The sequence below is a fragment of the Diabrotica virgifera genome, chromosome 7, assembly GCF_917563875.1.
Source record: "Diabrotica virgifera virgifera chromosome 7, PGI_DIABVI_V3a".
NCBI classification, from domain to species: domain Eukaryota; kingdom Metazoa; phylum Arthropoda; class Insecta; order Coleoptera; family Chrysomelidae; genus Diabrotica; species Diabrotica virgifera.
The window spans coordinates 196063504-196074904 of NC_065449.1; the positions used below are offsets into that span (position 1 = coordinate 196063504).

General features: G+C 32.6%; 1 protein-coding gene across 1 annotated transcript in view; it reads right to left on the minus strand.

Moving 5' to 3' along the window:
• Positions 1 to 11401, minus strand: part of LOC114332297 (reversion-inducing cysteine-rich protein with Kazal motifs) — a 408801-nt gene that overhangs the window by 19232 nt on the left and 378168 nt on the right. The window contains exons 11-14 of the mRNA XM_050656164.1: positions 8385 to 8757; positions 7954 to 8102; positions 1956 to 2276; positions 878 to 1112 (exon numbers count right to left, since the gene is read on the minus strand). Coding sequence (XP_050512121.1) covers positions 878 to 1112; positions 1956 to 2276; positions 7954 to 8102; positions 8385 to 8757 — 1078 coding nt within the window. The remainder of the gene's footprint in view (positions 1 to 877; positions 1113 to 1955; positions 2277 to 7953; positions 8103 to 8384; positions 8758 to 11401) is intronic.

Sequence of the window (11401 nt, forward strand, 5' to 3'; positions counted from 1 at the left end):
AGTGTCTAATCGGACAAACTTTGATGTACTTGTGTTTGGAAACACTGGAACAGGGAAGATTTAATTGTACAACAGGTTAAAAATTTGGAACGTCAGACTAGGAAAACGTCCCATGTATTTTGTCGGACAGAACTTCCAATTAATTTGTTTCCCTTTCATTCAACTCTTATGCAAAAATCAGACTGCTATTTATCACCAACATAATTTCTGTCATTTAACATGTTCTACGTGTCTGACTTATTAAAATGCTCAGTTGGTACCAGTCTGATATTTCCATGAGAGTTTAATGAGTGAGTAAAAAATAAATTGGAAGTTCTGTCCGACAAAATACATGTGACAGTTTTCGTAGTCTGACGTTTCAAACTTTTAACCTGTTACCACAATTAAAACTTCACATATTCCAGTGTTCCCATACATCCAAGTTTATCCGACTAGACATCGTTAACCTATTAACAAATTTTCAGCTTGCTATTATACAACTTTTTTTGGTACGCGGGATCCAGGCCTAATGCACTAGGATTTCAAAAAAGTTTGATGCAAAAGCTTAGAAGGGGGTCTGGCGCCTTTGTTTAGAGATTGGGTTGGCGCCTTTTTTAGAATTTGGGTTGGCGCCTTTTTTAGGAGCCAGTCCGGCCCTGGCCACAATAGTTCATGTGCTGCCTTCTTTTAATAACTGTGGAACAAATTCTTGATATTGAAAACATTACACTGATATTACTATAGGTATTTGTTGACCTTTTGTCACCTTTTTTGAAAATGGACGACATGTATGATAGATTCCACTTATCGGGAATCTCCTTCCCTGTTTCAATTTTATTGAATAACACTCAGTTTTAATAGGAAAGATCGTTAGTAGGAAATATAATAATTATTTTACCTTTCTGTGCTGTGAACGATGACAAATATATCCAGTTCAACCGATAAGTAACCTTTTAAGGTACATTGTGCAACTTGAATTTGTCTTTCCAATGCTTCCAACACAGACCGGAGGTTTAATGGTTTGGTAGTATGATTTTGTAGAGCGAACAGTGCCCGATCTATCTGTTTCCTCGAATAAAGCAAACGCATGGCTCCTCCGCAGATTGGGCAACAAGCTCCAGGTGGAGTTATTCCTACAAAAACAAATAAGAAAATATTATTAAAAAAATTGAATAAAACTATTTTATCAGTGATATACTTTGTTATGAGTTATATGTCCAGGGATCTCCTTATTAAGATGGAAGTGGTATAGATTGGAAGCAAGGAAATTTAGAATCAAAAACGTAATAAAACGCTATCCTTAGTTTTAAATAACCTTAAGCCAACACTGACAAATAGTATCTAACCAATACAGAAAATTATTATCCTTGGACATTGCAAAAGAGGTAATTCTCTCTATTGATTCTTACCCGTCTCTGGGAAGAGTTTTTATTCTAACAATCTAAATATTCTAACATTTCCTGGTTCGAACTCTTCTCTGCTGACCCCCAAGGGCAGCAAAAAGTTTAAATAACTCTCTCGTGTGTTAGCTTTTTCTGGTAACAATTCTCCGCGAAATAAGACCGTAATCCGATATAAAATAACGGTTAAACTGTTAACAACCTTTAATCATGTACGAATCCGCCAGTGAACTGGAACATGTGTTTCATCAAAACGCGAGCAGTGAAAAGCAAAAGAAGACTTGGTAAGCTTTTTATAAATTTTTAATATATTCTCTGTTTGTCATAATCCCTCTCTAAATTTCCACTGAAACCTCATACAGTCCACAAACTCTGAAATTATATTAATAATTTCATATATTTACATATCTATATTGTACAATAAGTAAGTAACAGAAACGCAATAAAAATAGAATTAACACTTACACCTTATTTGATTGATTTTAGATCTTGTTTCAAATCGTAATGGTATAACACAGTATAGATCACCTTAATGAAAATATGCTTTATCATCTAATATTAATAATGTAGACTTACCTATACAATTAGAATTTTGTAATTCCGGACATTTAACTCCAAGACACTGTTTGGATTTAATATTTGTAATAAGTCCCATTGCAACACATGGTCCTTCATAGTCGACAGCCACCATGTCAGCGAATGCAGCACATTCAGAAATGTAGGTTTTCCCATTAAATCCGCATACTTGTGACCGATGTTTACATTTTGTTAGACAACGGCCTCTGTAAGCGAGTTTGGCATTGTGGTGTGCTAGAAGACATGAGTTTTCATATTCTTGATTGTCGATATCACATACTGGATCCTTAGGAAGGTATGAGCAGTTAGAAGATCCATTTACTAAAACAATTAAATAAAAATTTAGTTAATATCACACATATCATGTGTACTACTAATTTCAATACTACTAATTATAGTAGGGGAGCCCAAGCAGGGATTTTAGCAGTTACTCGAGCGCATCAGATTATCACATGGGGAGAAACCTTGTACTACTTGTACCCTGTAAATGTACCTCTACCATATATATGTTGGGTCTTAATACAGGGGAGTTCGTTAAGGGGGCTCCGAAAAAAAATCTATCCTTAGAAAAACTCGAAATCGTCAGGTTAAGATAAGGAAAGTTAGTAAGTACATGCAAAACAGTGTATATTTCAAAAATCTGACGATTTGAGTAAGAAAATGAGTGAGTCTTCAAAGTTTCACAAAAAAAAGCGAATATTTCGCAAAACGAACGTCCAATCGAAAAACTAAAAAATACGTGTTCAATAATTTTCAAAAATCTATCGAAAAATACCAAACATGACACCTTACGGCGAGGGGTGGGGGTAAATTTTAAATTTGAAATACGCGATATTTCGCGAAATGAACACCAGATGGAAGAATTGCAAAACACTCGTATTCAATATTTTTGAAAAATCTATCGAATGGCACCAAACACGAACCCCACGGATGTGGGGTGTGGGTATACATATAGGCGCCTCAATTGCAGATTTGGATTTTTTACGTAAAAATAAGCAACTTTTATGCGAGACATTTTTTTTAATTATAGATAGATTGCCCTATAATCGGAAAATACGATTGTTGGAAATGAAAAATGAACTATTTTTAATGGGAAGTAAGCCACAATTTTACTAAAAAAATGATTTTATTAACGTTTCGACGTCCAAATCGGATACCGTTGTCGTCAAAATACAAAAAATATTCAGAAAATAGAGTACAGCATGGAAAATTAAATTAAAAAATGGAAAGTCCCCCACTTTATGGAAAACTTTACTTAACTTTTTTTTGGTTTTAGAACCTACTCTTCACAACTCAATAGGTCCCCATAACGATCGAGTAACTGTAAATTTATTATACTTATTATACTATTACTAAATAATAATGAAATATGCAAATATAATTGACAATAAATAACTATTGAAAGCTCTCCGTCTCGGTCTCAAAAAGAGACCGAGAGCGGATAGAGGAAACCCGGGAAGACCACCCACAAGATGGACTGACGACACTAAAGAGGATTTGTACCAACTGGATTTCAGCAGCGCAAGATAGATCTGAATGGAAGTTTTTCGAGGAGGCCTATGTTCAGCAGTGGACGACTATGGGCTGATTATGAACTATTGAAAGACAAGTGTCAGAAGTCAGAAAGAGAGAGGCATGAAGAGTTCTGAAACTATACTTTCTTGTGGCAAGTTAAATATTAGATTAAATATATGGGATGGAGCCACAATTGATTGTAATGAAATTACATTTTTCACTAATTAGGTAATATTTAACATTCCGATTTTCACTCTGGAAATCGTTCTCAAAAAAGGTTATTTAAAAAAACATGATTTTAAATAAATCAGGCCTTTCAACCAAATCAATATTTTGGCGCCATCTACGAATGAATTATTGGCGTCAATAGGAATCCCAAGTTTCGAATAGTGTCTAACAGGTGGCAGCAGTATTCAAAAAAATGGTTCAGGATACACAAAAAATTAACTTATTCTACACTATAATAGAAAAACGTTAAAAAATCAATAAATAGAAATTGCAAAATGAGAAAATATTAGGCCTATGCCTTTCTTTAGGTTTAACACTGAGTTCTGAAAAAGTGTAGAATAATGTCAGAACCGTCTTTTTGCGCCATCTATGAATAGATTATAACGTCAGTAGTACTCGAAAGTTTTGTATAATATCTAGTAGAGGTCAGTAGCAGTATTTCAAAAATGGCTCAAAATAAAAAAAATTGGTTACACTATATGTAATAGAAAAACTTTTAAAAATTAGAAAAAGAAGCTACAATACAAGGAAATAATATCGCCTTTCGTTACGAGCGTAGACGCAAAATTTCGGACAAATTCTTTTAAATGCATTCGTTTTTTTCGAATCCTGAGAAATCTATAAATATTTTTGAAATATTTAAAGGCAGAATGAAAGATTATATTATTACCGAGGGCCAAAGGTCCCTTAGAAAAAACAAGTTTCTTTTGAATGAGATGTTTGAAATTAAAAATTAAAATAAACATTGTAGAAGTTTTCAGGAAATTTCGCGGCCCTCGGTAATAATGCAATCTTGCATTCTGCGTTTAAATTTTTCAAAATAGGTACTTAATATTAGTTTTCTCTGGATTCGAAAAAATTAATGCATTTAAAAAGCATTTTTGTCCAAAATTTTGCGCCTATACGCTCTTAAGAGGAACGATAAAAATTGAATATATGAATACTGGGAAAATGATTGTATGCATTCCATTCATAAAATTTTAATTGACTCAAATATTTTTGGCATGGTATAATATAATAAATCAAAACTGTTGAATCAGATTCAAGAATATACCAAATAACTTACAGTTATGATTTTGTTTACTTAAATTCTTAAAGAGTTGCCAGGATACGGGGTGAGTTAAAAATGGATCAAGATATTTGGATTAAAATATGGCTATTAGACCAAATATTACTTAATAACCTATTGTTTTGGAAAAATATGCAGTATGTATTTGAATTTTTTTGCCAAAACAGCCATGTTAACCCATTCATGCCCAGCGTTGCGTTTTCGCAACAGTTGACATAACCCCCTATGGCGTCATCTTTTGGAAAATGACATGACTTATTCCGGCAGTCAAGGTTCAGATTTATTTCACAACAGTTTCCTATGTATGTTGTAGTGGGAATTGGTCGCCAAATTTAGGTTTCTATTAACAGATGGCGTATTGAAAGTTGTAGGTTAATTTTGACTTCCGTAACCACGTGTTTTTAGTTAGTAGTAAGTCGTTTGTGTATAAATTAACTGGATAAAAATTTGGTTTTTGGTAGCAACGTATTGTTGAATCATTGAAAAAGATATATCTATCAAGTAAGTGCTATTATTTCGTCTGTCCTAGTTGGTACAACTGCCCAATTATCAGTGTTGCGTTTTCGAAACACTGGGCACAAGGCATATTATTAGTACATAAAATCATTTTTGTTCTAGAAGGTGGAAATAAGATGTTAAATCAACTTTGCTCGACCAGTTTCGGTCGTACTAGTAATAATAGTCGTCCTAATCGTTTTTTACGAATCAAGAGCACATAAAATTATGTCTATGCTAAAAGAATCGAACCTTATGGAGTCGGCTTCCAGTGCAGATGTTTTCCTAGCACCTCCTGACCCCACTGAATTGACTGTTGAAGATAGTGGAGATGAAGACTGTGGAGGAACATTCAATAACCTAAACAAAAATATGTTGGATGCGGAATCAGAAGCTGTAATTCATCAAGAAGAAAGAAGGATCGACGAAGAAAATATAAATCTATATGAAAAATAGCCAGATCTTCAAAGCGTCACACAAGTTCAGGAAGAATAGGATACGGAAGAGGTTGAGATGGAAACAGAAATAGAGACACAAAATGGGGAAATTAAAGATATTCAAGTGGCATCTACTGAGATTAGTGCAAAAAGTGTAACTCTCCTATCATGTAAATGGATTCAGGGAGATTTACCAGATGAAAATTCCCTTTATTTGGATATTGCACATAAAAAAACTCAATGGAATACATACACTTCTTCATTTTATTCACGACCACTAACTCCTTTACAGATCTTTGATTTTTTTTTCAATGAAGAGCTTTTAACAAATATTGTAAAGGAGACAGTTCGTTATGCTCTTCAAAAAGGTACTACTTTAGAAATTGGAGTAGACGAGTTAAAAGCTTGTACTGGGAAGAACTGGGAATAGGGATTTTACTAGTTAGTGGGTACAACACGAATCCAAGAAGACGCATGTACTGGGAAGAATCTGATGACGTTAAAAATATACTGATTTCAAGTAATATGCGTCGTAACTGATTTGAAACCATTATGCGATTCCTCCATTTTAACGATAACCTAAAGATAGATCGTTCAGACAAAACATACAAAATTTCTACGTACCTTGAAAGCCTCCGCAAATCATTTACTGAATACACTGTATGGGAAACCGAATCTAGCGTGGACGAGGCCATGATACCATACTATGGGCGTCATGGTATGAAACAACATATAAAAGGCAAGCCCATACGCTTTGGGTATAAATCGTGGTGTTGGAATCAGAAATCTTGTTACCTCTTAGATTTCAATATTTATCAAGGAGCCAAGGGAAAATCCAATTAATACAAAAAAGAATTTGGCCTTGGAGGTGGAATAATATTGCAGTTTGCTCAACTTATTCCTGAAATACAATGCGATAGGGTTATGCCTCATTTCTTATATGCTGATAATTATTTCACCTCTATGAAAGTAATTGATTTTTTAACATCGAAGGGAATAGGTTACGTAGGAACCCGACGATCAAATAGAACAGAAAATGTTCATTCAGTGAAACGTTCAAAAAATCCGTACGTGGAATTTACGAAAATTGGTACGACGAGAAAATTAAGGTGCTTTTATGTAGGTGGAATGACAACAGCATAGTTACTTTGGCATCGAATTACCATAAAACCACGCCAGTTTATCAAGCGAACAGATATTCCTTTGCCCAAAGCAAAAAAAATTAATGTAACACAACCACGTCTTATTCGCGATTATAACGAAAATATGGGAGGAACTGATCGGATGGATCAAAATGTTGCCTATTACAGAACAAATATTAGATCTAATAAATGCTACTGGCCTTTTTTTATCTGGTGTCTTGATGTCTCTATACAAAATGCTTGGCTAATTTACCGTAGAATGAGACACATTATCCCTGAACAACCCGAAATGGATTTGCTGCAGTTTCGTCGAAATATAGCCAAAGCCTTGTTGACGATGATCGAAACTCCTCCCAGAAGACCTGGTTCATCTCAATATTCCATAAACAACATTACACAAGATATTTGATTCGACAACATTGGCCATCTTATTTCTACCCAAGAAAAACGAACCCGGTGCGTCCTTTGTCATTCAACAACTAATAAAAATGTATTAAATGTAAGGTAGCCTTATATGAAAAATGTTTTATTAAATTTCATAGCAATACGCAAAATTTTTTTTATATTATTTTAATGTCAGCTTATTTAAAACTCTTTTATACGATTTAACAAAATATTCCAAACAACGTATTATTAAAAAAAAATTACATCCTAACTGCCCAGTGTTGCGTTTTCGCAACAGCCAATTGTGACAAAAGAAGAAGTTTTTCATTTTTTAAACATATATTTTTGTTAATTTTGTGACTTTTAGAACATAAAATTTTCAGAAATAAAAAAAAAATAAGCATAAATAGTTCTGGGCATTAATGGGTAAATGTTCAACATCCGTAACGGATATGCACCATAAGAAGAAAACGAAATTCAATAGATGTGTAGGTATAGGTACAGTTTTTTTGTAACAATGGTGTACACTTCAGATAAGTGTACAGTATTAAAAAACAAAATACATGAAAAGGCAGAAACATCTAACCGTTGCTATGAAAACATATAGGATATAGGGTGCTGTTATGATAATAATATAGTAAACTTAAGAGTTTTGTCAACAAAAGATGTTATTTTACAATTTTCGTAAGTAGTAAATAAAGTAAATATTTTAAAATATAGGTACTTACTACACTCATATTGGTTGCACGGTTTGTGCATGAGACTCAAACATACTTGAGGATCAGGAACGCATTTTTGCCCAACTGGACATGAGTTAGCCTTACAGGGATTCTGACACGGGTAATGCTCAATATCCGCATCATTTAAATCGGCACATCTGTAAAAAAAAGTATCAACCATTAAAATACTGACAAAGGACAAAGGCTTTAACACGATTACACAAAAAAGAAATATTGTTTAACACTTTCAACTCCGGGCCAATATCAGATATTTGTCTCATGTGCCACTTATATACAGTCATTGGAAAATTGTTGAAACGTGAACACGGTAGTCGTATCGGCGGCACCTGATTGAAAACAGTGTGAACATGCGAGTCGTGTCGCCGGACTTGAAAGTGAACAAAAATATGTGTCTTAGTTTTGACCAATAAAAAACTTACTTTGCTAAACAAGTTGATGGATAAGTAATTCCATTTCTTCCACAGACAGGTACGTAATGTGGAGGACAATTACAAGGTAATGTGGTATAGGCAGTGTTTCTGCCGCTGAGACTAGTGCTTTCACACTGCTTCTTGCTGCATATCGTTTCTCCTGCATAACAACTGCATTGGTTACAGTCCTGGTGGAAAATTGCCCCGTGAGGCTCTTGAGTGTTTCCCAGAAGGCAGGGTGTCAATGGATAACAGAGTAGGCGTTTGTATTCTTCTATTTTGTTTTTATTGCATTTACAAATTTTGACACAACCTTCCGGACTGTTTGGGGTAGGAACACGGACGTAAGTTCCATCTGGTACCATATAAGGTGATACTTCACCTAAAAATATAAAAATAAACGTAATTATTTATATGTGCTGCGACCTTCGTAACTATAGAAAAAAATTAAATTCAAAAACATGCAGGGACTACAGAACATTTAGCCTAATGAGCCACTTACTTAAAACTTTTTAAAAGTGACACTCAAGGCGCAGCGATTCTCAACCTGTGGGGCGCGCCCCCTAGGGGGGCGCGCTTTTAGTAATGGGGGGGCGTGAGCATATAAAAAAATACACCAACATCATTAACTAATTTACTAAAATCAAAGGAAAACAAATTTCTGACAAAATAAAAAATAAAATACACATGAACACTGAATAGGAGTTATAATCATAAAGAGCACTCAATACTAAAAAGTAAGATTTTACTGTTTTTTGTCAAAATTATTGAACGAGGGGGGGCGCGGTGAAAATAATTATGGAAGATTGGGTCGCAAAGGGTAAAAGGTTGAGAAACGCTGCTCTAGGGGAGTGCAATTAGAACGAAAACATACATTGTTTCGGAAAAATTCAAACAAGCTTATATTTTTCTTAAACTTTTTTTGTTTGTTTATATATGTACATGTTAAAATAAAAAGTACTACGCGCAGATTTGGCCGCTAATTGTTTATTAATTGTTTAAACAATAACAATTGTTTTGTATAAATAATTTTAAAAATATCGTTAAATTCATTATTTTACTTTGATCAAATATGATTCTATTTTGTTTTTGATTATGCTGAATCCGGATATGGCATTACAATTTGAAAATTCTTATACAGAAGGTCTTATATAGTGTGTCTGCGTAGCTAGGAACCACGTGGAAATCTTTTTTTATTATCAATTTTACGAAAAAAGTTATTCTTAATAAAATGTTCTGGATAGTCAAAAATCTAAAACTCAACCATCATATATCAAATTTTATAAATTTTATACGAGTTATGTCAAAAATATGAATTTTGTTAAAGAGTAAAGTAAATATACAATTACATCATTCTAATCGAAAAAAAAATTAAATTTTTTCTTAAATTACGGATACTCATCATCATTATGATAACTATTTTATTATCACTTTTACGAAAAAAAATTATTCTTCATAAAATATTCTCGCTGGTATAAAATCTAAGACACAACTATCAGATATCAAACTTTTTTAATTTTATACGAGGTATGTAAAAATATGAATTTTTCTTAAGAGTTAAGTGCCTTTATTATTCACAATATTTTAATTAGAAGGATGCAATTGAACACTAAAACAAATGTTTTAATTCCAAACAACTTTCCTTAATAACAATTTTCGATATTGTGAAATGTAAAGGTACTTTACTCTTGAGTGAAATTCATATTTTTGGACATACCTCGTATAACTGTATAACATTAATGAAATTTTATATTTGATGATTGCGTCTTAGATTATATACGATGCAGAGTATTTTATAAGGAATAACTTTTTTTCGTAAAACTGATAATAAAAAAGTTATCAATAGGTTCCAAGTTACGCAGACATACTGTATAAGAGCTAAAAAAATATTTTTTGCTGAACATTTATTATTGTTGAAGCTTATTATTAAATGTATTTTAGGTAAGTTTTACAGAAACAAGTTTTGATCACTTTGTATAAACATTTTTTTAGCTGGTAATTTTCGGTTTTTGTATTAGGTACATTTTTGTTATCTTTCTTAATTTTCTTAAAAAGAAATAGTTTATTTCATTGCTAAAGTAAAATAATGTAGTTCATTTTAAAGATCACATCCTAAGCTTTAACAAAGCACTTATAAAACTGTAATAGATCTGTTCAAACTTGAGTAATACCGTCTTAAATTGGTGATAATCCTATAACACTACGAAAATTTCAAAAATTACATTTTTTGAGACTCATATCATTTGAATTAAATTTTTGAGGTTTTTTTTTAATCAAAAATCATTTAGTAAGATGCTTTAAAGGTAAGTTGTGCAAAATTGAGAGTTTTATAAGAAAAATTGTATTAGTTACACATTTTTAAATCATTTTTAAACAAAATTCATGTAAGGCTCAATTTCCGCCCACACCGTACTTATGCCCATACATTTTGTTTCTTTCTATTATAACCATAAGATAGCTTATTTATTCTTCTTTCATGTTCAATTTGTAAAATTTCATTTTATCCATTAGTTAAAGAGTTACATTAAAATAACTCAACCGTGCACTTAGCCGTACGTTAGTTTACAGTGCGCCAATGTTTGTGAGAAGGGTGCCTTTAGCGTTATAAATAAAACATTATAGAAGATACAGATTTAATTTTAGAAAATTCTTTATATAAGATTTTTTTTTGTAAAAATTTCTGAATTTTTCAATGGTCAAGTCAGTTTTTTTAAATTTTTATTTTCGGAGTTATTTAAAAAAACATCTAATTTCGTAGTTCATTTGTTTAATAAAAAATGAAGCACCCACTTCTCGAGTAGAACTTTTTGATATGTTGTTTATTAAACATTTCTTAATGAAATTATAAAAAGTTTTATCTTGTTTGATTTTTTCCAAAGTGAAAATCTATATGCACTCCCCTACTCAGCAGAATAGGTACAAAATGTATCATATAATATATATGTGCAGAACAAGTATCGTAGACATAGTTTGGATTCTGCGATTCCTTAGGCACCCAAGAGGCTCTATTCGCTGTTGAAGTGCTT